Here is a 27,118-nt window from a genome sequence, read left to right as displayed (position 1 = left end):
CTTTTCAGTTAAATAGAGAAAAGCTCTTCCCCAGGGTTGAAAATAATGCAGTCCCAAGAGGCTACTTAACTCTACCTTTCTGGAGGTCATGGTGGCAATTGGAGATCTCCTAGGCATTCTAAGGGGAGATACTGAAGAGCCCCAGATACTCAATTTACCACTAGAAATTCGCTTCATCTACTCTCTCTCATCTGGGGAGAAAAGTATTATAACTGACATTCAGTATGCACACAATAAGTGCATAATAAAGAGCTATTGAGGGGATCAAGGAGTAAATGGATTTGCCCATAGGACTCCATCAGAGTCCACCAACACAGACTTACAGCAAAAATTGGAAGGCTCTTTTCTGCTGGATTCTGGGAATCTGTGTTCTCTAGTGTGCCAGGGAGAGTTGGAATCAAAACACATAATATAATGTTTTTATTCAGAGCCCAATTTTTTTTTGCCAAATAAAGTAGCACTGTCAAATAATAAATCTTGTATTCACTTGGGCATGTATGTTTATTATTGGATCTCTAAAATATGCTTCAAATAATGCACTGAAATAAGTGAGGAATTTTGAAATAATAACAGTTTATGATGTTTTTCCATTTTTAAAAAATGGAAAAAATGAAATAATTTATTTTTTACTTTTTTTTAAAGGGTATCTTGGCTATACTAGTGGATTTTCCTTGAGCTGTATGGTTTTTTTCCTAATAGTGGTAAGTGCTGACTGAAATGGCTGGTTTGGTTTTGTGATAGTACAATGGCATGTAATAATTATTCATTATTTGGCTTTACTAAAGTCCGTATTGCTTCTGCTATACTTCTTAATACCAGGTTATTTACAAGAAATTTCAAATTCCCTGCATCGTTCCAGAGCTAAATTCAACGATAAGTGCTAATTCAACAAATGCTGACACGTGTACGCCAAAATATGTTACTTTCAATTCGAAGGTAAGTTTCCTGATCCTTTGCAGATGAAACAAGCATTTTTATTAAGGACATTCTATTTCTCATGCTTGTAATTGCACTGGTTTGAACGTATTAGTTCTCAAAAGAACACATGATACCATTGCTTCCAGATTACACATCTATGTAGAGATCCTTGAGAAATATACAAATATTATATTTTACACTCTCTCTTACCATTAAGCATTCTCTGTCAAAATCCCATTCTAGATAATTGTCTCAGCTTTTCCTGTGTAGAGTGCTAGGTGATACTTCAAAAATAGACTAATAACATCCTTAGCCCCCTTCTTCTGGTGATGACAGAAAGGAATACTGCAGACTTCCTCAGCTTGCACAGTTGAAATTTAGATGCCACCACAAACTGGCACTTAAAAAACTCTCATACTATTAAAATATTGTTGATACAATGGGAAACAGAGGATTATGGAGTCAGTCAGGCTTGGATTTGAATCCTCAGGCAAGTCACCCAACCCCCTTGAGTAAAAATAAGGATTCTATTCTGTATCTTACAAGGTTTTGTTAGAATGTGCCTAGCATAGTGTATCAGCAGAGTTAGGGCATAAGATAGGTTAGTTTTCACTTCTTTTTGCATAGGAAGTTAGATTGAGTTTGAGAGTTTCAAAGAACCTTATCTAAGAAAACTAAATAGATCGCGATCTTTCTCTTTCTCTCTAATTGTAAGGATATAGCCAAAGTAGTGCAATATGGAACAGATTTTCTTTTCAGAGGGTATCTTTTAAGTCCGATTCCATGCACCTGATGTAGAGCAAAGAGCAGTAAACTAGAGGTGGGAGTGCTGGGCCAGTCGCCTGACCTGTTGGAGGGAGCCAGGAGAACAGCCACAGTCTGCCTACTGCTTGGGATTGCTGTGGGGACCCAGCGAGCTATCCTAGGAAAAGTGCCATGTAACTGGCTCATGCTGTATAAACAGGGGGTGTTGTATACCTGGAGTATATAAAATACACCATAGGTGAGCCAAATCTGAAGTCCCTCTGTGACAAGTGGCTAATGGCTCGAGCTAGATAAGCTCTCTTAGAAAAGCTGCTTCTATTTTAGAGATCAAAACCTTCCTAATAACCGAATAATCCAGGGATTCTGAAGAGCTGTGAGATAAAAAGACAGCTCAGAAATACTGGAGCTGTGTCATTTTTATGGTAAAAGTGTTTTTCCTAATGTCTGTTCTTTTCTCTCAAATAGACCGTGTATGCTTTACCCACCATTGCATTTGCATTTGTCTGCCACCCGTCAGTCCTGCCAATTTACAGTGAGCTTAAAGAGTAAGAAATTTGTTTAATTTTTTATCTTAATCGTTTTACATCCCCTCATTAATAGGCAAGTATGCAATTAAAATAAACAGACTTTTCTAATGAACGTCAGCGGATTCATCACCCAGCTTCAATATTTACTCACATTGTGCCGTTCTTAAACAAGCATTGTATTTTAAAAAACAAGAAAGCAAGAAAAATCAGAAACTTGCAGTATTTTGGGGGGCCATAAACATAAAAAGTAGCCAACCATGTGGGCTTTTTCATTAATTTGGTTTTTCAAATATTGTATCACCGAGGAAAGTTTAAGTATTTGTGTTGCTTTCCATTACGTATGCGTATTTTGCAAGTGGGTGATAATCTTCAGATTTATCTGTAAACTGCTAAATACATCGTCTCTGATTTGCCTGTGGGTTTGGGTGAAAAGGCTAGTAAATCAGACAATAAGAAATCAATGTTAAGACCACAAACTAGGAAAAGAGAATATTGCTGTTCATTTTTAACTATTAAGAAAATTCTATGGATTTATTGATTTATTTTTGATTGCTGGTTTTGAGAAAATTAAGGCCTGCTTATAAACTTCTTCATGTCTCTTTTTAGCCTATGGTTATCAAACATAAACAAAAATAGTTACCATAGCGTATCTTAAAAACTAGAAAAGATAGACAATATCAATATTTATTTCCAGTTTGAAATATCTTTGGCATCTTTTAATAGTTCAGCTTTTAGTTTTAGTTTTTAATTTTCTCAAGCATATGCTTCTCAATTTTTCTTTACTTTTTTTTTTTTTGAGACAGAGTCTCCCTCTGTCACCCAGACTATTGCTATGGTGTGATCTCAGCTCACTGCTGTCTCAACTTCCCAGGGTCAAGCAATCCTCCCACCTCAGCCTCTCAGGTAGCTAGAACTACAGGCACATGCCCCCACACCCAGCTAACTTTTGTATTTTCTGTAGACACAGTTTCACCATGTTGCCCAGGCTGGTCTTGAACTCCTGAGCTCAGGTGATCTGCCTGCCTCAGCCTCCCAAAGTGCTGGGATTATAGGCGTGAGCCGCCGCGCCCGGCCTACTTCTCCGTTTTTCTTGTTTTCCATACTCCCATGGCATCCCGGATTCCTTGTTATGACATAACCAAATGTTATGACTATCTGTGGTCTGTTATTTATTGAATACAAGCCTTGCAGATTAATTGTTTGGGCAGTTAAAGAAACTTAGAGGGTCATCCCAACCCCAGAGTGAACTTGACCTGAGAGATGGAGCCCTTCATCATTCCAGCTGTGATCTTTTGGCCACTTGGTGCGCTGGAGACCTACAGACTTCCAGGTGCATCCCTGAGGCCACCTAATGGGAAAATCAGAACCTAAAACAGCAGCTTTAGAGACAGAACACCTGAGGTCAAGTTCCAGCTCTGCCACGAATCTCCGGAGCGAGGAGAACAGCATTGATTTTTTTCTGCCTTTTTTCCTTTGCCCAGCTAGTGTGGAGATAATATCAAGCACAAATATTAAAAAAATGCTGTCTGCCCTTCTGATGAGAACTCGATATTCTTTTAAAAGAATGGGGAAGAACGCTAACGGGAGTGTAGTCCCATAGATCTCACCCTCAATACCAATTCAGTATAAGAGAGTTTATTTTCAACTGGCATAACTGCTAGGGGTAATTTCAGCTGTTCAGATCTTCCCTAACCTGATAGAAGCAAAGTTAAATTAGTATTCTTCAATGTTAACACTGGCGCTTAAATTCAGTGATATGATTTTTAATTTTTAACATTTATTTGTTTTTAGCCGATCACAGAAAAAAATGCAGATGGTTTCAAACATCTCCTTTTTCGCCATGTTTGTTATGTACTTCTTGACTGCCATTTTTGGCTACTTGACATTCTATGGTAAGTAATTTCTACTGGTACATAAATATAAGTATTTGTAAACAAATTAGTAAAAATTAGTGTTGAAATAACTTTTAACATGAAAGGCAAAGAAAGCAACAAAGCTATCCATTGGTTTTTCTAGTTTTTTCTTCTACTTAAAGCAATGGTGATCTTTACATGTTCATGCAGACTGCCAAATAAAATAATTACTAAAACAATATTTATAATTTTTTTCTCCTAACAGTGTCCTTAAAAGAAATTGCATTTTAGAAGCATGCTACCTTTACTGAGGAAGGTTTAAAACTATATCAGAGAAGGCTTTCCTAATTGACACTGCAAATTGGGTCAGATTCCATTAATAGAATGGAGAGACAGAGACAGATGCTGAAAGTGAGAAAGAGCGGAGTGCTACACTCATGACACTCTGAGTTAATTAAAAATGAAACTTCTAATTGTTCACTGGAAGTCAGAGCCTTGCAAAGATCCAAAGGAATGATAGAAAATTTTAAAAAATGAAATCTGAAAAAGGGAACAAGTTTTCATATGTAACTTTTACTGACCTTGAATGAGCAGTTTACCGGCTTTTACTGCTTCTTCATCCTCTCCTATTCAAATTATCCTGAAGCTTTGTTTAACATCTTTCATTATCTTTATAATTGAGGACCCAATTTAAATATACATATGTGTATATATATGTGTGTGTGTGTATATATATATATATGTATTTCACAATCTTCTCTACTAAATAATAATTCTTTGGGACTTTTTTTCATAAACACAAATGTCTCAAAATTAAACACATTTAAAAATTATTAATTCAGCCTGGAGAAAAAGGCTACTCTGATTATACAGATATTATTATCGTTTTCACTAGCAATAGAGAATAGCATTGTCTAATGAATTCATAAATACCATATTTAATTTTTACATAAAAATGGTGTTGCTAAGGTGCATACAGAGTTGCAGGGCTGGAGTGGGTACAGGGAGAGAGAGGCGGAGAACTTAATGTTAGTTGAAGTCTCACTATTGTCTTGTTGAAGCTATAATTTTTCTTTGTAAATGCATTATTTTTCACATAGAATAGAACACCAAATACTTTTATTACTCTTGGATTAAATAAAAAAGGCTTAGCTATTTTTAAGTGTTTAGTTTTGAAGAGTGGAGGGAAAGTCTAGATTAAGAGCAGCTTCGTGTTTCAACTGTATGTTTCATTTTCAAGCCCAGTGTACTCCTAGGTTTAATTTAGTCTAAATTAAGCATTCCCACTCCATGTAGCTTCTTCTAGTGATTACTTTAAATTCCTTTGCTACGTCACATATGCACAGTGGAGCATGTCTTACATAGAGATTTTTCTTTCCAACTTAATTGTTTTAATAGACATTTCAAAACATTGCTTTTCTTGCCCTTTAGTTTACAAATTCTTTGTTGTTCAGAAAAACTGTCATTCAGCTGTATACTTTGTCTCCTTTTAAAACCCTCTTGCTTTTCCCTCATTTTAGACAACGTGCAGTCAGACCTCCTTCACAAATATCAGAGTAAAGATGACATTCTCATCCTGACAGTGCGGCTGGCTGTCATTGTTGCTGTGATCCTCACAGTGCCGGTGTTATTTTTCACGGTGAGTAAGGGCCTCTGTGCAATATGAGAAAAGCTGAGGTCTCGGCTTTCCTTCTGCCTGCAGGAGCCCGTTGCAGAGAAAGCCTGCCCCAGGTAACTTTCCTGGGTTATTGAATCTGCATCTGGGAAAGATCCCAAGACTCGGTTCAGGCTCTTTGAAAAGCAAGTGGCATTCAGTGTGTCAGGGAGCCTCTGATGCAGTGAATCTCCATTCTAATTAATCTGACCCTGTTCTTTACAAAGAAATGACAATAAAATGTTCAAATCTCAGTAGACATGAAGAGAGAATATAAAAAGAACAGAAATGAACACTCAAGTCTTAGATAAACCAAAGACAGAAATTACACCCCCCAACAAGAAAACTCATAAATAAAAATACTTCCCTCTTAAGTCAATCCCCCATACTTCCAAAACTGTTAAGCTATCTATAAATTCACTAGGCATTACAAAACATTTCATGAATTCGTGTGCACCAATAAATCAGTTACTCTGCGGAGAAATGTCAATGTTGGCATGCTGTAGGCACTTACAGAATCTTTGTTTTCTTTTCTTGCAGGTTCGTTCATCTTTATTTGAACTGGCTAAGAAAACAAAGTTTAATTTATGTCGTCATACCGTGGTTACCTGCATACTCTTGGTTGTTATCAACTTGTTGGTGATCTTCATACCCTCCATGAAGGATATTTTTGGAGTTGTAGGTATGGCTTCATGACTTTCTGCTTGTCATTCTACAGTAGCTGTTTGGAGGGAAATTTTCACAATAGCAATGCTAAACTTTCTCTTTTTTCTTATTTTACAGGAGTTACATCTGCTAACATGCTTATTTTCATTCTTCCTTCATCTCTTTATTTAAAAATCACAGACCAGGATGGAGATAAAGGAACTCAAAGAATTTGGGTATGTCTCTTGCCAGCCACTCTAACTTTTCTGATTAGTTTTCCATTTAAATTTACAAAATAAATAGTCCACCTCTCTATCAAGACTACTTTCAGTTGCCTTGAAAGGAGGCAGAAGCCCTGTAGCTTTGCTGCTTGGGAGATATTTAAAATATCATATCAGAATCTTCTCCCGTCCCTCTAAATATCTTTTCTGGTTTTACTCTTTTTTTTGAGATGGAGTCTCACTCTGTCACCCAGGCTGGAGTGCAGTGGCCCAATCTCAGCTCACTGTAAGCTCTGCCTCCCGGGTTCATGCCATTCTTCTGCCTCAGAGAGTAGCTGGGACTACAGGCGCCCACCACCATGCCTGGCTAATTTTTTTCTTTTTTATTTTTATTTTTTGTATTTTTAGTAGAGATGGGGTTTCACCATGTTAGCCAGGATGGTCTGGATCTCCTGACCTCAAGAGCCGCCCGCCTCGGCCTCCCACAGTGCTGGGATTACAGGCATGAGCCACCGCACCCGGCCCTCTGGTTTTACTGTTATTGTGCCTCAGCTTTTGTTCTGATCCAGGGCATGGCCAGTCAGAAGAATGGACATTCATCCTCCTGTGTCTCTATAGGACAGTGTCTAGTCTTCAGCAAGAGAGGAAGTGACGAGGGACTCACAGATGTTATGCAGTCCACTGTTTCCATATGATTTCTAGTCATGTAACTCTTCCCTACAGCCCAGGGAACATGCAATGCCTTAATTAAAATGTCTGAGTTAGCTTAAATAGTCTTTTTTATTATTTGACAGATATGCTTTAGAACAACAGACCTGGATTCAAAAACTACCTTTCTATATTGGGATTCTTGTTTCCAGGTCTGGTGAAGTTCAAGGGCATCTTGAAGGTGGTGCACTTGGAGACAGTGAGGGAAGCAGGGGTGAAGTGGCTGCTACCTGCGTCCCTTCTGGAGCTCCATTTTGCTTGGTCTTGGAGAAGGCTTCTCAGCTGCCCTCCCAGCTAGTGTAAGCACTGCAATTGTACCTGTTACCTGAGTTAACAGATCCAGATGAGAGGTGTAGGCAGGAGGGTCATCCCTGTGCATTTAGGAAAAGAAGCACTGATGCTAGTAGAGCATCCAGTTCCCCAACATGATCACCCCTGAAGCCTTAATTCCCAAATCCTTTCAAGCCTTATCTGTAGGGGCTTAATGAGGACAGAGAGGAAGAAGCAGTCACTGTGGCACAACAGGACAATATATTCAGATTAAATCTGAAAATGGTGGAGGCCTGCTGCCCATGAATTCGGAGCCTCTCCAACCCTGGTCCTATAATGAAACTAGTAGTAGGGTCTGCCAAATGGCATTAGACAAGGGCTCCATCTGTGTAAGGACCACTGGGTGTTAGACTGGACCCGGGATGGTATGCCATGTGCAGCCATGTCAACCCCCAATTTGCTCCTCTCCTTCCTTAGCTCTTTCTCTTCCTCCAGTTTCCAGTCCAGCCCTGCTGGCTCTCAGAATGCATCATCCTTCTCCCTGCAGCACTCTCACTGAACATGCTCAAGCACAAGGAACTTATAATCTTGTGTTCTCTGGATTCTGGATTTAGTAATCTGTATTAGTCTGTTCTCACACTGCTAATAAAGAAATACCTGAGTTTGCTTCCAAGATAGCCAAATAGGAACAGCTGTGGTCTGCAGCTCCCAGCAAGATCGATGTAGAAGACGGGTGATTTCTGCATTTCCAACTGAGGTGCCTGGTTCCTCTCATTGGGACTGGTTGGACAATGGGTGCAGCCCATGGAAGGCGAGCTGAAGCAGGGTGGGGCATCACCTCACCCAGGAAGCGCAAGGGGTCAGGAGATTTACCTTTCCCAGCCAAGGGAAGCCGTGACAGACTGTAACTGGAGAAACGGTACACTCCTGACCAAATGCTGCACTTTTCCCACAGTCTTAGCAACTGGCAGACCAGGTAATACCCTCCTGTGCCTGGCTCAGTGGGTCCCATGCCAACAGAGCCTTGCTCACTGCTAGTGCAACAGTCTAAGATCGACCTGCAACACTGCAGCTTGATGCAGGGAGAGGCATCCAACATTGCTGAGGCTTGAGTAGCTCACAGTGTAAACAAAGAGGCCCGGAAGCATGAGCTGGGCAGAGCTCACCGCTGCTCAGCAAGGCCTACTGCCTCTATAGATTCCACCTCTGGAGGCAGGGCGTAGCAGAAAAAAAGGCAGCAGACAGCTTTTGCAGACTTAAACGTCCCTGTCTGACGGCTCTGAAGAGATCAATGGTTCTCTCGACATGGCATTCGAGCTCCAAGAACAGACAGACTGCCTCCTCAAGCAGGTCCCTGACCCTCATGTAGCTGGACTGGGAAACACCTCCCATCAGGGGCCGAGAGATATCTCAAACACGCGGGTGCCCCTCTGGGACGAAGCTTCCAGAGGAAGGATCAGGCAGCAATATTTGCTGTTCTGCAGCCTTCGCTGGTGATACCCAGGCAGACAGATTCTGAAGTGGACCTCCAGCAAACTCCAACAAACCTGCAGCTGAGGGGTCTGACTGTGGGAAGGAAAACTAACAAAGAGAAAGCAATAGCATCAACATCAACAAAAAGGACCTCCACACCAAATCCCCATCTATAGGTCACCAACATCAAAGACCAAAGGTAGATAAAATCACAAAGATGGGGAGAGAAACCAGAGCAGAAAAGCTGAAAATTCCAAAAAACAAGCACCTCTGCTCCTCCAAAGGATCACAGCTCCTCGCCAGCAAGGGAGCAAAACTAGACGGAGAATGAGTTTGACAAGTTGACAGAAGTAGGCTTCAGAAGGTTGGTAATAACAAACTTCTCTGGGCTAAAGGAGCATGTTCTAACCCATCGCAAAGAGGCTAAAAACCATGAAAAAAAGGTTAGATGAATGGCTAACTAGAATAACCAGTGTAGAGAAGACCTCAAATGACCTGATGAAGCTGAAAACCACGGCACAAGAACTTCGAGACTCATGCACAAGCTTCAATAGCCGATTCGATCAAGTGGAAGAAAGGATATCAGTGATTAAAGACCAAATTAATGAAATAAAGTGAGAAGACAAGAATACAGAAAAAAGAGTGAAAAGAAAACAAACAAAGCCTCCAAGAAATATGGGACTATGTGAAAAGACCAAATATACGTTTGATTGGTGTTCCTGAAAGTGACGGGGAGAATGGATCCAAGTTAGAAAACACTCTTCAGGATACTATCGAGGAGAACTTCCCCAATCTAGCAAGGCAGGCAACATTCAAATTAAGGAAATACAGAGAACACCACAAAGAATACTCCTCAAGAGGAGCAACCCCAAGACACATAATTGTCAGATTCACCAAGGTTGAAATGAAGGAAAAAATGTTAAGGGCAGCCAGAGAGAGAGGTTGGGTTACCCACAAAGGGAAGCCCATCAGACTAACAGCCGATCTCTCTGCAGAAACCCTACAAGCCAGAAGGGAGTGGGGGCCAATATTCAACATTATGAAAGAAAAGAATTTTCAACCCAGAATCTCCTATCCAGCCAAACTAAGCTTCATAAGTGAAGGAGAAATAAAATACAGACAAGCAAATGCTGAGAGATTTTGTCACCACCAGGCCTGCCTTACAAAAGCTCCTGAAGGAAGCACTAAACATGGAAAGGACCAACCAGTACCAGCCACTGCAAAAACATGCCAAATGGTAAAGACCAGTGACGCTATGAAAAAACTGCATCAATTAACGAGCAAAATAACCAGCTAACGTCATAATGACAGGATCAAATTCAAACATAACAATATTAACTTCAAATGTAAATGGACTAAATGCCCCAATTAAAAGACAGAGAAAGGCAAATTTGATAAAGAGTCAAGAACCATCAGTGTGCTGTATTGAGGAGACCCATCTCATGTGCAAAGATGCACATAGGCTCAAAATAAAAGGATGGAGGAAGATCTACCAAGCAAATGGAAAGCAAAAAAAAAAAAAAAAAAGCAGGACTTGCCATCCTAGTCTCTGATAAACCAGACTTTAAACCAACAAAGATCAAAAGAGATAAAGAGGATCACTACATAGTGGTAAAAGGATCAATTCACCAAGAAGACCTAACTATTCTAAATATATATGCACTCAATACAGGAGCACCCAGATCCATAAAGCAAGTCCTTAGAGACCTACAAAGAGACTTAGACTCCCACACAATAATAATGGGAGACTTTAACACCCCACTGTCAATATTAGACAGATCAACGAGACAGAAGGTTATCGAGGATATCCAGCACTTGTACTCGGCTCTGCACCAAGCGGACCTCATAGATATCTACAGAACTCTTCACCCCAAATCAAGACAATATGCATTCTTCTTAGCACCACATTGCACTTATTCTAAAATAGGCCACATAATTGGTAGTAAAACACTCCTTCGCAAATGTAAAAGAACAGAAATCACAACAAACTGTCTCTCAGACACAGTGCAATCAAATTAGAACTCAGGATTACGAAACTCACTCAAAACCACACAACTACATGGAAACTGAACAACCTGCTCCTGAATAACTACTGGGTAAATAACAAAATGAAGGCACAAATAAAGATGTTCTTTGAAACCAATGAGAACCAAGACATAAAGTACCAGAATCTCTGGGACACATTTAAAGCAGTGTGTACAGGAAAATTTATAGCACTAAATGCCTTCAAGAGAAAGCAAGGAAGATCTAAAATCGACACCCTTACATCACAATTAAAAGAACTAGAGAAGCAAGAGCAAACAAATTCAAAAGCTAGCAGAAGGTAAGAGATAACTAAGATCAGAGCGGAATTGAAGGAGATAGAGACACAAAAAACCCTTCAAAAAATCAATGAATCCTGGAGCTGGTTTTTTGAAAAGATCAACAAAATTGATAGACCACTAGCAAGACAAGTAAAGAAGAAAAGAGAGAAGAATCAAATAGATGCAATAAAAAATGATAAAGGGGATATCACCACCGATCCCACAGAAATACAAACTACCATCAGATAATACTATAAACACCTCTATGCAAATAAACTAGAAAATCTAGAAGAAATATATAAATTCCTGGGCACATAAACCCTCCCAAGACTAAACCAGGAAGAAGTTGAATCTCTGAATAGATCAATATCAGGTTCTGAAATTGAGGCAATAAATAATAGCCTACCAACCAAAAAAAGTGCAGGACCAGAAGGAATCACAGCCAAATTCTACCAGAGGTACAAAGAGGAGCTGGTACCATTCTTCCTGTAACTATTTCAATCAGTAGAAAAGAGGGAATCCTCCCTACCTCATTTTATGAGGCTAGCATCATCCTGTTATCAAAGCCTGGTAGAGACACAACAAAAAAGAGAATTTTAGGCCAATATCCCTGAGGAACATTGATTGGAAAATCCTCAGTAAAATACTGGCAAACCAAATCCAGCAGCACATCAAAAAGCTTGTCCACCATGATCAAGTCAGCTTCATCCCTGGGATTCAAGGCTGGTTCAACATATGCAAATCAACAAATGTAATCCATCACATAAACAGAACCAATGACAAAAACCACATGATTATCTCAATAGATGCAGAAAAGGCCTTTGACAAAATTCAACAGTGCTTCATGCTAAAAACTCTCAATAAACTAGGTATTGATGGAACATATCTCAAAATAATAAAGAGCTATTTATGACAAACCCACAGCCAATATCATACTGAATGGGCAAAAACTGAAAGCATTCCCTTTGAAAACTGGCACAAGACAAGGATGCCCTCTTTCACCACTCCTATTCAACATAGTGTTGGAAGTTCTGGCTAGGGCAATCAGGCACAAGAAAGAATAAAAAGGGTATTCAATTAGGAGAAGAGGAAGTGAAATTGTCTCTGTTTGCAGATGACCTGATTGTATATTTAGAAAACCCCATTGTCTCAGCCCAAAATCTCCTTAAGCTGATAAGGAATTTCAGCAAAGTCTTAGATACAAAATCAATGTGCAAAAATCACAACCGTTCCTATACACCAATAATAGACAAACAACTGATCATGAGTGAAATCCCATTCACATTTACTCTAAAGAGAATAAAATACCTAGGAAGCCGACTTACAAGGGATGTGAAGGACCTCTTCAAGGAGAACTACAAACCACTGCTCAACGAAGTAAAAGAGGACACAAACAAATGGAAGAACATTCCATGCTCATGGATAGGAAGAATTAATATCGTGAAAATGGCCATACTGCCCAAGGTAATTTATAGATTCAATGCTATCCCCATCAAGCTACCACTGACTTTCTTCACATAATTGGAAAAAACTACTTTAAAGTTCATATGGAACCAAAAAAGAGCTCGCATAGTCAAGACAATCCTATGCAAAAATAACAAGCTGGAGGCATCATGCTACCCGACTTCAAACTGTACTACAAGGCTACAGTAACGAAAACAGCATGGTACTGGTACCAAAACAGATAATATGGACCAATGGAACAGAACAGAGGCCTCAGAATTAACACCACACATCTATAACCATCTGATCTTTGACAAACCTGACAAAAACAAGAAATGGGGAAAGGATTCCCTATTTAATAAATGGTGCTGAGAAAACTGGCTAGCCATATGTAGAAAGCTAGCCATATGTAGAAAACTGGATCCCTTCCTTACACCATATACAAAAATTAACTCAAGATGGGTTAAAGACTTAAAGGTAAGACCTAACACCATAACAACCCTAGAAGAAAACCTAGGCAATACCATTCAGGACATAGGCATGAGCAAAGACTTCATGATTAAAACACAAAAAGCATGGCAACAAAAGCCAAAATAGACAAATGGGATCTCATTCAGCTAAAGAGCTTCTGCACAGCAAAAGAAACTACTATCAGAGTGAACAGGCAACCTACACAATGGGAGAAAATCTTTGCAGTCTACCCATCTGACAAAGGGCTAATATCCAGAATCTACAAAGAACTCAAACAAATTTACAAGAAAAAAAAAACCCATCAAAAAGTGGGCGAAGGATATGAACAGACACTTCTCAAAAGAAGACATTTATGCAGTCAACAGACACATGAAAAAATGCTCATCATCACTGGTCATCAGAGAAATGCAAATCAAAACCACAGTGAGTTACCATCTCGCACCAGTTAGAATGGCAATCATTAAAAAGTCAGGAGACAACAGATGCTGGAGAGGATGTGGAGAAATAGGAACACTTTTACACTGTTGGTGGGAGTGTAAATTAGTTCAACCATTGTGGAAGACAGTGTGGTGATTCCTTAAGGATCCAGAACTAGAAATACCATTTGACCCAGCAATCCCATTACTGGGTATATACCCAAAGGATTATAAATCATGCTACTATAAAGACACATGCACATGTATGTTTATTGCGGCACTATTCACAATAGCAAAGACTTGGAACCCCAGATGTCCATCGATGATAGACTGGATTAAGAAAATGTGGCACATGTACACCGTGGAATCGTATGCAGCCATAAAAAAAGGATGAGTTCATGTCCTTTGCAGGGACATGGATGAAGCTAGAAACCATCATTCTAAGCAAACTATCACAAGGACAGAAAACCAAACACTGCATGTTTTCACTCATAGGTGGGAGTTGAACAATGAGAACACATGGACACAGGACAGAGAACATCACACACCAGGGCCTGTCGTGGGGTGGGGGGCCCAGGGAGGGATAGCATTAGGAGAAATACCTAATATAAATTGCAAGTTGATGGGTGCAGCAAACCAACATGGCACATGTATACCTATGTAACAAACCTGCACATTGTGCACATGTACCCTAGAACTTAAAGTATAATAATAATTAAAAAAAATACCTGAGACAGGGTAATTTATAAAGGAAAGAGGTTTAATTGACTCACAATTCCACATGACTGGGGAAGCCTCACAATCATAGCAGAAGGCAAACAAGGAGCAAAGTCACATCTTACATGGTGGCAGGCAGAGAGCATGTGCAGGGGAACTCCCCTTTATAAAACCATCAGATCTCATGAGATTTATTCACTACCATGAGCACAGCATGGGAAAGACCCACCCCAAGGATTCAATTACCTCCTACCAGGCAACTCCCATGACATGTGGGAATTATGAGCTAAAATTCAAGATGAGATTTGGGTAGGGACACAGCCAAACCATATCATCATCTGTCCACTTATGGCCTTCATCAGCCCTTCAGGTAACTCAGGTTTTGACACCGGTTTCCTATTTCACTTAATCAAATCTATTTTGCTTTTGTATTTTTTTTTCCACTTTTTCAAACAGAAATGTTTGCTTGCCAGTGATAAGCTAGGTTGGTAGGTAATGAATAACAAAATGACCTGGATATTTTCTAAGGCCTTTTTTTCCCCCTTGGTTGTAATCTTAGTTTGAGAGAAGCCATAAGGATACCCAGTTATTTGTAGAATGGATACATACACTTGAGGTGACCATGAAGTCAAAGAATGGGACATAGAGGACTACTCTGCTTAGCTTGTTTTTTGTTTTTTTTTTTCCTATTTTCCCATCCTTGCAGAATCAGATTCATAAAATTTTAGAAAGATTCTCACAGTTCAGCCATGGTTGTGACAAACTCTGAATACGAGAGGACACAAAGGGAGAGGAAAAACCGTTCTATTTTTTTTCCCCAGGTACATGTGGAAAATTTTTGCTGCACTGAAAATAACCCTTGCCTTTCTCTTGCTCCAGGCTGCCCTTTTCTTGGGCCTGGGGGTGTTGTTCTCCTTGGTCAGCATTCCCTTGGTCATCTATGACTGGGCCTGCTCATCGAGTAGTGACGAAGGCCACTGAGACCCGCCGAGAAAAAGAAACATCCCTGTTGTCTGCTCAGTCAAGTCCCCACCCATCAGCAATCTCTCACCACTTCTTTTGCAAGTTTACAGAAGCAAACAGAAATGTACAGGATACTTAAAATGGAATAACTCTTTGGTTGCAAAACAGAGACATGGTTCTATAATGCTTCATGTCCCTCCAAGATTTGAGATCAATTTAGGGATCGTGAATTTTTTTTTTTTTCCAAATTTCATACAATCATATTTCCCAGTACTTTTCACAGTCATTTTGTACCCATCTAACTCTGTGTTTTGTGGCTTCCCGGTCTCTTAGAACTTTGAAAACATGATATGCAATCATGTTTATTTATTATACATCCAGATTCTGAAATAATTTTCCTACTGATGTTCAGCTCACACTATCTGTACCTTTTTAGAAGAGAAAAGAATCTTGAATTGTATATATTTATTTTGCTTTACAGAAAAAAATGGTTTCGTAAATAATTTGCCTATTTTGGTTAACATAGCACACAGAGATAATCATCTGAAAATTATAGGGCACTGCCACTGCTGAATCAGAGTATGCCCAATATTTGAGGTGGCTCTGATTTCCTGGCGGCTGAGCTCGGGTAGTCCAGTGGCCTAGCTGGTACCACATCTATTCCCATCCAGAGACATTCTCTGGCAAGTGTTCTCAGCTGAAAAGTGGTTGGGGATGATTCTTACCTTGGTAATTAAATGAAGCTACACATTTGGGTAATCTAGCAAATGAAGTATTGTTTCCCTCTTGGCAACTTGTGTCAGAGTTACTCTGGTCTGAGTCAACTTTCGCTGGGGAAAACCTATGGAACCTACTGCAAAAAGATTGTCCAAAATGCCTAAGAAAATACTCCTCTGATGCGTTTGGCCTTCAACCCCACCTGTCTTGTTGAAGGGAGAAAAATGTTTTAGTACATTATACGCCCAGCAGCTTTTATTCATGTCCACCAGCTAGTTGCACAGAGAATCATGTGTACCTAACTAAGGATGATCTAGGATAAGTAACTCCTGTTTTATATTGAGTACTTTAGGGAAGTCTTTAAAAGACTTGTTTTATATCTATAAATCTAGGTTATTACAAATACAAGATTTTTGTACCTTAAATAAGCCTCATTTCTATTTCTTCTTCATTAATTCTCCATCTAGTCTTGTGAAAAAAAAAAAAAAAAACAAAACCCTAAGAGATAGTCTTTGTGAAGAGCTTCTGACAGAATCACTGAGTACCTTCCTTCCCCCAGATGAGAAAGACAAGGGGGTCTCAGTGTCTGTGCTGTCTCCTCTTCTCTCCCCCAACCAAGGACTGTGCCATTACTGCCCATCTCAACTGTCCATGCAGGAGGACAGAGTTGCCTGGTACTCTTACCCTAGTCTCTCTCCTAAAGGGAGCACGAGGAAACTGAAGAGAATGAAAAAGAAGAGAGTTTGTAGCTGAAAAAGGAATAGGGATAGCAAGGAAACCCAGAACTGCATTCCCCTAAGTTGGGCCATCCCCTGTGATTGAATTGTCCATAGCTTGCCTATGGTGAGAAATGTGCATGCTCCGTGAGCTGGTCTCTTGAAACAGGACTTATGTTTCCTCTATATTCTGGTTGAATTTTCCAAACACATAAGTTCATTGAGCACAGATTTCTTATCCAGAGATAAATAGAATCTAACTGCAGACTGTTGGCAGAGTTTCCAGGCACTTAGCCATGTTCCCTTCCTGACTCAAATCCCCAAAGGCCTTCACTCTCACTGAGAATCACACTAATGTCCCATAGGTAAGGCAGGCATTGAAGCACCTGTCGTGATCCTCTTGGGGGGAGAATGAAAGGTTATTTCCTGCATTGCATCATCATAGCCTTTAATATAATGCTACAGAATCATATCCACATTAGGTTAGAGTTCAGATATTTGGATATGAATACCTAACCTAGCCATATCCATGGCCATCTCTGTCCTTTTCAGCAATGTTTTCCATATTAGCAACAACAGAAACAGAAGAAGCCAAGATTCAGTTGGTTCTTGGGAGCTTGTCTAGAGCACCAAGTAATGAAATAGCCAGGTAGTGGGATGACCTTACCTTTAAAAATACATAATTTAGTTTGTAAGCTATATTATGCTACTTTCTATTTTCCTCGTTACTTTATAGCAATTCATTTTACACTCACAAAGTCAATTTAGAACCTTATCATTAACTGGGATGTGTAGTGATATTTTTGGGCCTCTGGGTTTCACGTGTCAATACAAGGAATATTTATTTAAAATAGATTTATTTAGAGGAGGCACAGTGTTGTTGATCTGTGTGATACCACACATATTTTTAAAAACCTTTGTGTGTTTATCTAAATTTGTTGTTGACTGAATATAATAGACCCTACCATAATTTGTCAAATATCACTGATAAGTTACATCCTTTGTGTGGGATTAGCTGTAAAGTATACTGCTCTTATTCTTATTCAGAATAGTTAATTGGTAGCCAAAAATACATGTATCACAGATGTTAGGTCAAACTTAAACAGCACAGTCAAGTGCTATGGAAGTTTTTCTGCTAAATTAGTAGATTAAAGAATATTATACCCTAGGCATGGGGAGCAGCACGTTTTCCTTTGATAGGTAGGATCTCTATTCTAGTGAACAGTGCCAGTTTCACACTTTGGATTTAGAACTGTTCTCTAGTTATTGTAATACAGAATACTGTCAATCCCTAATTTACTTAATGTTACTTATTGGAAGTGGGGCTGATGAAATACGCACAGGAGGGAAATCTACTCTGTTTAGGCACAGGCAGCCCCAGTGTATAAGGAGATCATATTCCAAAAGGTTGTCAGTTGGTTGTTTGCAACCTGGAATGTATTTTCCTTTAGAGACCACGTTATCCATGGTGGTTAGGCCCCTAGAGCAGCTGGAAAAGATGATCAAACCCATAGGTTAGCTGAAATCGAATAATGTAATAGGTTTGCTAAAGAATCTAACCATCAAATATAATATTGTTTCCAGGGAGGGTGTTTGTTCAGAGTTGCCTGTTAGTAGAATCTGGACTGTCCATCCCAGCCACATCCCACCTACTGGACAGTAGGGGTAGAGATGCCACCAGGCTACGGGTGACCAGAGTGGCCTGAAACATGGTGTCCAGCAAAAAATGGGAAGGAATAAGTCCATGACTGCCGGAGAGCTTGCTGGTAGGAGGAGGGTGAAGGAGGGTGAGGGGGCCTCTCGTGGGTCAGAAACCTCCAGGGACATCCCTCAGCTGGTACCTCTGCTGTTGTCTGGAGGGTTCAGGCTTGGTCTGCCTCCTTCTGTTTGTCTGACTTTTGGCTCCTATGGTTCATCTCCTGCCCTGCCCACCACAGAAAAGGATACTGCTGCAGAGCTTCTCCCATGCACCAGTCATTGAGGCCAGCGCACAGCACTTTTAATGTTTTTAGTGCTAGTAACCATGTTTTAACTCTCCAGGAATCAGCTGGGAGGTTAGAAACAAGAAAAAAGGGGAAAAAAAAGCTCTCCACCCACTTTCCTTTTTTACAGTTACAGACCCTGTTGAGAAAAGCACCCAGATGGGTGATGGTGACAGGGCTTGTGGTGGGACACAGGGTTGTGGTAAGATTCCTCAGTGCTTCGGAGAGCATCTAAGACTGTTACCCTGGAACTGACTGCTTTCTAGAGCTTGATTCATGCCTCTAATCCAGTGGTTCTCAAAGTGTGGCCCCTAGACCAATAGCATCAGCATCATTGGGGACCTTATTAGAATGCAGATTCTCAGCCCCCTCCCAGACTTGGTGAAGTCAGAAGCTGTCAGGGAGGGACTCAGCAAATGATTCTAAAGTACATCAAGTTTGAGAACCACCCTAAGCCAATGAGTCTCCCTTTTACTTCCCATTAGTCCTACCCCACCAGATGATTCCTAGGACTCATGGTGCAAGATACAGGAGCCAGGCTTTAGGGAGGGGAGGAAAGGAGCCTGGCAGCAGGGGTCTCTGCAATGGCAAGACAGTGAGTGAATCCAGCGCTGCCACCTGGTCATCCCCCTCTCGTTGAAAATACCAGTGAGTGCAGGTGCAAATTCCCAAACACAGCCTGCCTGCACTTGGTGTTACCTCGGGCTGAGGCACGATATTTTATTTTTTAAAGCTGTGAGGAAATGAAAGTGAGGCTTTGGTGGGGGTGGGGCAGTTGTGAAAGAAATTAAAATAAAAGACCTTTTGTAAATGCAGACTTAGAAGAAATACTGAATTTGTGTCAGAAGTTCTCCAGTGTTTGTGTTAATCGTGTGGTGATAATCCTGTCCTCCTTTTAAAGCAAATTCTCTACTGAAAGGTCTGCTCTGCTTAAGGAGCTACAAACTGCTCTCAAAAGAATGAAATACTGAGTTCCAATTCAGTGGGGCACAGTGTTGGACTATGGCACATTTAGTTGGAGTTGGGGGGAGGTCAGGAATATAATCAGATATTGGATTTTATACCTTAGAGCAAAACCTATTAGTCTCTCTCAGTTTATCAATTTAAATGGCTTTAGGCATAGAGGGGGTGTAAACTTTAAGAATATAATTCTCCCATTCAAGTTTACAGCAAACATCTAGCCACCTTCAAAACAAAGAAGATACAGACCATCATTTAGCAATACTAATACATGATTTTCCTTGGGGATGGCAGGTTTGAGAATCCTTTAGCAACAGGACATACTTCCCCTAAATTACAGTGAATTATTTGTAACGAGATAAAGCTTTCGGGTACAAACTGAAGGTGGGGTGTCTAAAAACTAAAAACTATCACTAAATCTCAAAGAGAAAGTTCTTGGAAAATATGTAAAGTTCACAAGGTGCAGACATTTTCCTTCTTTAGGCTTTTATCTAAGGAAGGGCTATGAAACTGGGCCCATCTGTGTACAGGCTCAAATTTACATTTTTAAAGGAAGAATCTATGCAGCTGAGGCTTATTGCAGGAAATACTTCATTTGTATGTAAATATTATTGTAAATAAATAGGAGGCTGTATATTTTTGAAGTTGTTGATCCACACTGAAATAGAAGTCTCTAGGATCTGCATATAAACAATAAATGTTTCCTAGATATTAGTGGTTTTGTTTGGGAATTAGAAAAATTTACATTCTCTCCCAGGTAACATAGTTCTCTGAATGTAAACTTGGAACCTGAAACCCTACTTAATTTAGAGAAAGAAATGTCTGAGAAATAGTTCCATTGATTTCTTATGCTGGCATTAAGATCAATTATTTAACAGATAGTCCTCTGAGATACAAATAAGGAATATTTAGACACAAATCCTTGTCATATAGAAACAGATATACCCAAACGACAAATTGTTTCTTCATAATGATCTTCCATTGTTAACACTGATACCACTACACAGTACATATGAAAACAGAAGCTGGGGAGAAGAATGTTTTTTTCACAATTGAATTGCTGCATTTCTCAAACTTTGGGATCTATGAAAGCGGGGAGAGGGAACCTGAATATTAATTATGAGCACAAATTTGAAGGAAGGAAAACAAAGAACCATTATCTAATCAAGCTTTGAAAGTCCTGCATGTTTGCCTTTTATTTTAGTGTTGACGCCAACATAGACTGTCTAAGGTAATTTTTTCTCCAAACACTTGAATCTTGGTCATTGGTATGTAATCCACTCTCTAGAGTCCAGTGTACTTTAGACTTCATCTGAGTCCAGTACATGTACCACACTACTGTTTTGGTAATGTAAAAACCTTGTAAATGAATTTCAGATGGGTGATTTAAGTGAGTCACAAGTCACAAAACTTTGCTATTCATAGTTAATCAAATAGAACTGGGTTTTTTTTTTTTTCAGGGTGTGGTGTAAAGAAAGAAATATAAGAAGTTCTGTTCTATAACTGCTCTGTTAACATAGTTTTTAAACATTAAAAAATATGAACTAAAAATATTTAAAAATTTTGTGTTTGTTATTTTGCAATGCAATACTAAAATGGGGCAGTTGTGTACTATATACACTACTCAGGATTGCTGGAGAAGGGTTGTACATATTTGTCAGTGTTCTAGATCATAGAAGGTTATATATTTAAGCACCCTAACGTAAATATTTTAAAAAATACTTCTGATAGAAATCTATCTGGTCTGAAACATATACCACATTTCTCCATTCTTCATCAGAGTAGATTCGCCATAATATTTTTTTAAATTCAAGTTTACCTTTGTAAGTATTAATTTCTGCCCTGTGTTGTTGGAAGGAGTTGAGTCTTCCTCTGCCCACATTGCTGCCACCTATAAAAGAAGAAATTCTATCAACACTTCCATTTCTCGTAACTATTGGGTCAAAGCTAGTGCAGCCTTGTCTTTTCTTTATCCATCACCAGCTCCTCTCCAGCATCTTAGAAAGGCTTTACCAGACCAGCAAGATGGCCAAAGTCTGACATCCAAGTTCTTCTTGTAGACAGGGCTAGCACAGGAATAGCCTGGGTCTTTTACGGTGTGGCTGGGGATGAAGACTCCCTTGATGAACTCCTCTGGCCTGCCCAGGTGACAGCAGTACATTCTGCAGGACCTCGGTGGCACACACGCAAAACTCAAAGTAGAAACCTGGGGCATGGGAGTCCAAGTCATGTTCTCCAATATAAATTCGTTAGGAATAAAGCTGATATTTTTATCCTTACATGCCTCCTATGCCTACTTAATTGATCAAAACCCCAAAGGCAAAGGGTGTGAGTGAGTAATTATCACTTTCAAACTCAAGCAGTAGTAAAAGTTAAAAGACTATTGAGAATCTGAGCAGATTTTGTTCCAAATTGAAAGGACCCGTCCTGCAGTGTCTTTGATATTTCTGGCTTCTTCCTCCTACTCTCCCTCCATGAGTATTTGCTAATACTGTTCCATTCCATCCTTTTTTACACAGAATTGTCAGGGAAGAGTTATTCTCCCCCTTTCCCATGGAATGAACTATGGGCTTGTTTTAGTCAGGGCTCTCCAGAGGGACAGAACTAATAGGATATATGTATATATGAAAGAGAGTATTAGGGAGAGTTGGCTCACACGATCACAAGGCGAAGTCTCACAATAGGCCGTCTGCAAACTGGGGAAGAAAGAAGCCAGTAGTGGCTCAGTCCGAGTCCAAAAGCCTCAAAAGCAGGTAAGCTGACAGTGCAGCCTTCAGTCTGTGGCCAAAGGCCAGAGAGCCCCCAAAAAACCCCTAGTGTAAGTCCCAGAGTCCAAAAGCTGAAGAACCTAGAGTCTGATGTCCAAGGGCAGGAGGAATAGAAGGAAGCATCCAGCACAGGAGAAAGATGAAAGCCAGAAGACTCAGCAAGCCAGCTTAGCCCATCTTCTTCCACCTGCTTTGTTCTAGCCGTGCTGGCAGCTTATTGGATGGTGCCCACCCACATTGAGGATGGGTCTTCCTCTCCCAGTCCACTGACTCAAATGTCAGTCTCCTCTGGCAATCCCCTTGCAGATGCACCCAGAAACAATACTTTACCAGCTATCTAGGCATCCTTCAGTCCAATCAAGTTGACACCTAATATTAACCATCACGGGGCTTAATGATAACTTTGCAACTCAGATGTCCTGTTTTCTTACTTTCTAGATTTATAATTGTGTTCTGCCTAGTTTGGAAAGGGTGGATGAGGCCCAAATAACTAGGCCAATTTTTGAATATCGATTTTTAAAAATCTTTTATTAGTTTACATTTTAGACTAATCCAAGTTAGTAGAATAATCTGCTCATTGGGAGAGTCAGTACAACATCAAAATAATCTGCCAAATTATCCAAATGTATTATAAAGCCATAGCACTTAAAACAGAATTGAACTGGGTACAAATAAAGAAATAGATCATATTAGTGAATGCATAAATGATCCAAATAATACCAGAAAGGTGGCCTTTCAAACCAATGGGGAAAAATAAAGGTTACTTAATAAATGATAGGAAAAAATACATAGTTTTTGAAGAAAATGAAACCAGATTTCTATATTACCCCTTATCCTAAAGAGAACTTAGATATATTAAAGACTTTGAATAACACATGGGTAAATATATCTATTTTTATAAGCATGAAACCATGACTTAAATAAAGTATGTGTCAAAAAATTTAGTTAGCTTATTAATTAAGGAACAAGTAATATGTTTAAAAATTGGTCCAAAGGAGAACGCAAAGAACAGATACATATATAAGCAATCAGGAATTCTAAAATGAATTTGCTAATAGATGCAAAACTGGCCTGTCCACATGGGGAAATTAATTGCATCTTAATCAGACAGAATTATTTTGTATGTCTGGACAATAATCATTTCCATCTCTCAGTTTTCTACAATTTAGAGGGTTATAAAGTAGCTCAAAAACCAAAAACAAGGGGGTGCGAGGCAAAATTCTTATAGAATCGGATATCCCAGAAGCAGCATATAATATTTCGTTGAAAGTACACCCATCCAGTAATCTTTTTTGCTTCTTTTAAAGTCTTTCCAATTTCCCTAACAACTTCCCCTTTGTGACTATAAAAATCTCAAAGATTATTCTTGGTCATAAAAAGAATGGTCTCATTAGCCTTGGCCTGATTATTTGCATGGGTGCGGCAAGAGTGTTAATTAACCACATAAGCTTCCTTGAGTTTGCTTTGCAAACCTAGAGCTATGTACTATTGAACAGCTACTGGAGCCATAGAACTGCACTTTTAAAAGTCTCTATGGGTTGAGGGGGAAAAAGTCTCCATCATTTGCTAGCTCAGGGCTAGGAAAGCAAGCCTGAGAGACTCCACCGTATTCACCTATACCATCTATAGATTTAGATGAATTCCTTTCTACTTGAGTTCCCTTAAATTTGCTAAGGTTCATGGCCTGCCAGGAAGTGCTCTTTGTCACCACCCATCATAATAGGATCCTAAAGACCAGTTTAGGTACTAGACCATAGGTTACAACCCTAGAAGGTTGGTACTAAGCCAGGGTTTTGTAAGCATTGGCTACGGAAGTAAAATTAACCTTTGTCCCTTGGAGTTGTTTGACGTACCTGTTAAATGACCATCACCCTCACATATGATCTTCCAAGTAAGGCCATGATGACATTCAATTTTGTCCAGTTATGTACTGGGAAAGAAAAAGATTCTTGTTGAACCTATGCAAATAACTACATTGCTGTCAAAAAGGTAACTCAGTCACAGTGTTTAAACTCGGGGTGGGGGAGAGTTCAGTGAGAAGCAGGAAAAAAATGTTTAGTTTCATTTTACAAAAGCAGAGTCTACTGAATTGTTGTAGACTGAAGATAGCCTAAGAAGAAAGAGAAATATCTTCCTTATATATCCAGCAAATACAGCCTTAAAACAACATCAATACAACCACAATAAAAATTTTCCTCATCAGCTCATTCTGTCCTTCGTAATTGTGTTTTGCTGAATTTTGGATTAGCATTTCTGCATTCAGAAAGCTATGTGCTTCTGCATTGAAAAGACTCCTGTAAATTCATACTCATTACACAGGTACAGACTGAAAATTGTCTAAATATCATCAGCTCAGGGTTTGTACCCAAGAGTCTATTCTTTGAATAGACTTCGATTGTTTAAAGTACTTGGCGCCGTCTTCTTCCATGAGACTCTGAGGCTGTCTTTCTTTGCTGAAGAACCAAATTTTGGCTTGTAGTTAATAGCAGAGACTAAGGCAAGTTTCAGGAAGCAGAAACCTATTTGATAATAAGACCAAAAGGTTGTAGTTAATTTACCTCAGTAACTAATAGTTATCCATTATATCTTAGGTATCCTTATCGATAACCTTGAAGGACCATGTGGTATTCCACTGAAGGGTCACCTAACAATCTGTTTTGCCCATTTCAAAGTCCTTCGCAATTTTTCTGTTGCAATATGTATATCTATATCTTATACAGATAATACCTTGGAGTGCAGAAGACCTTTCTTTTTACAAAACATAGGCGCCACAGAGGAAGTAATTGATCAGTAAATATTTTAAAACTCTGTATGACATACAATAGTGCTAACATGCAAAAAAATCTGAAAATCCAAATGGGATACAAAACTAACATTTGCCACTCACATGTTGCAATGGGTGGGACCTGCCTCTTCAGTTTGAGGTTCAAATTATTCAAAATATTCCCCTGGCCAAATTTCCAGGATGCCTAACACCTCTTTCCTTCCCACTTCCAAATGGTGCAAGAACCCAGAGGTGTCTGCTTCCAAACTCCAGGCAAAGAGAGAACTGGTGAATGTAATCAGTTCACAGCAGGCTTCCTTCCCACCTCAGTCACTTCTGTCACTGCCACATGATGTCCCTGTTGAACACTGGCCCTGTGCAATCTGTTACATCTGTGTCTGCTGCTGCAGTCATGTCTTCACAGGTCCACAACTCGAGGAGGGCTGAAGCAGCAGAGGAAGGTTGACCCCAGTCCACACAGTGCTATGGTAGCTGTCACTTTAGGAGCCCAAGCAAGGAATGGCTCCTCTGTTTGCCACCAGCTCGCTCCCAATCCATACCCTCCACCATGTCTGGCTAAGGAGGGACTTTTGTTTACAACTGTACACTGTTAAAACCAACCCTCTCACTTTCCCCCAACGCATGGGAGTTGAAACTTGATACTGATTCCAGGTTCTACTCCTGATGTCCTCATGGTGAGTTCCCCTGTAGCGCTCTTAGGACTGTTTCTTGCTCCTTCCACTATTATCTTAATCCGCAAGTGAAGTATGAAAAGTAGCAAAACCCAAAAGGGAAAAAATTGAGTAGGAGACAATATTATTTTCCCAGGAGCTGTCCTGGTACCTCTGCAAATTTGCCTGACTCAATAATTTTTGGTGCAGAAATGTCTGACTTGGGGCACTCATGTTAAACCACAGAAACACTGTCACATCCTTCCTTTGGAGTGGTGCTTGCCTGATTGGCTCGTTTTTAAAAAATCCCCTTTTCAAGAAAATTTGGCTGCTATTCAGAATTTAAGGGCCATTCGACTTTTCTCTTGTTTAAAAGTGACTAATTGTCTTCACAAAGAAGCACCTAGAAGCTCTCAAAGTTTCCCTAAGCAGCCCTTGGCTACATAGCATAAGGCTAATCTCCTTAATAAATCAAGAGCTTCTAAAAGTCACTAAGAAGGAAAAAAATAAGCTGTAGAAAATAAAAAAGGAGCCACCAGGAAAAGAAATACAATAAACACTTGAGATGTGTTCAATCTAACACTCTAACTCGTAAATCAATACATGCAAATTAGAATATCTATATGATACCTTTTTCTTTCTTTTTCATATTGGCAAAGACCAAAATGGTTGCTGTTATAGTTCTGGTAAGGATGTAAGAAACAGGCATTTGTGTATGCAGTTGGTGAGAATGTAAACTGTTGCAACCTTTTTGGAGAGCAATTTGGCAATATCTATGAATGTTGTAAGTGCTCTTTACTTTTGTCCCATCAGTTCTGTGTCTGTGAATTTTTCTAAACTCACAAGAAGGTAGAAGAACATATGAACAATAGAATGTCAGATTCTCGTCTTGTCTGTTTACCTCAGTTCGTATTCCAGCCTCTCTTCTTTTATGTTTCTGTAGTCCTCCTAGCTGTTCCTTCACCACTTCTGTTTTTTCAATAAGCTCTTCAACAGTGCTTATATTTATACTTCCCCTAACTAAACCCAGCCCCAGCCCTGTTTTCCATATTCAAGCTCCCAGTTAGCCCAGCTCCCTACCACAGATAGAAACTAGAGATGATATTTGACCATATGCATCAGAAGATATTAATTGGCAAATCCCTGTTCAACTCTAGTTTGTTTCCACATAGCCAGTTTCAAAATGATAGCGG

General features: G+C 39.7%; 1 protein-coding gene and 1 long non-coding RNA gene across 22 annotated transcripts in view; one reads left to right on the top strand and one right to left on the bottom strand.

Moving 5' to 3' along the window:
- SLC38A1 (solute carrier family 38 member 1) overlaps positions 1-21,273 on the top strand; it is an 86,153-nt gene extending 64,880 nt beyond the window's left edge. For all 21 annotated transcript variants that reach the window (XM_054442437.2, XM_054442434.2, XM_054442436.2 and 18 more), the window contains 8 exons: positions 643-701; positions 820-936; positions 2,149-2,228; positions 4,002-4,102; positions 5,584-5,702; positions 6,258-6,399; positions 6,501-6,598; positions 15,264-21,273. In XM_054442437.2, coding sequence (XP_054298412.1) covers positions 643-701; positions 820-936; positions 2,149-2,228; positions 4,002-4,102; positions 5,584-5,702; positions 6,258-6,399; positions 6,501-6,598; positions 15,264-15,365 — 818 coding nt within the window. In that variant the 3' untranslated portion in view covers positions 15,366-21,273. The remainder of the gene's footprint in view (positions 1-642; positions 702-819; positions 937-2,148; positions 2,229-4,001; positions 4,103-5,583; positions 5,703-6,257; positions 6,400-6,500; positions 6,599-15,263) is intronic.
- LOC129009479 (uncharacterized) lies at positions 16,543-26,176 on the bottom strand. Its single transcript, XR_008492782.2, has 3 exons — positions 25,378-26,176; positions 24,344-24,420; positions 16,543-21,613 (listed from the first exon to the last, which is right to left on the bottom strand). It is a non-coding gene; the product is annotated as an uncharacterized LOC129009479 (long non-coding RNA).
- Positions 26,177-27,118: the final 942 nt, after the last annotated feature.

The sequence above is a fragment of the Pongo pygmaeus genome, chromosome 10, assembly GCF_028885625.2.
Source record: "Pongo pygmaeus isolate AG05252 chromosome 10, NHGRI_mPonPyg2-v2.0_pri, whole genome shotgun sequence".
NCBI classification, from domain to species: Eukaryota; Metazoa; Chordata; class Mammalia; order Primates; family Hominidae; genus Pongo; species Pongo pygmaeus.
The sequence above is the reverse complement of the archived record's forward strand: the minus strand, read 5'-3'. Positions and strand labels throughout refer to the sequence as shown.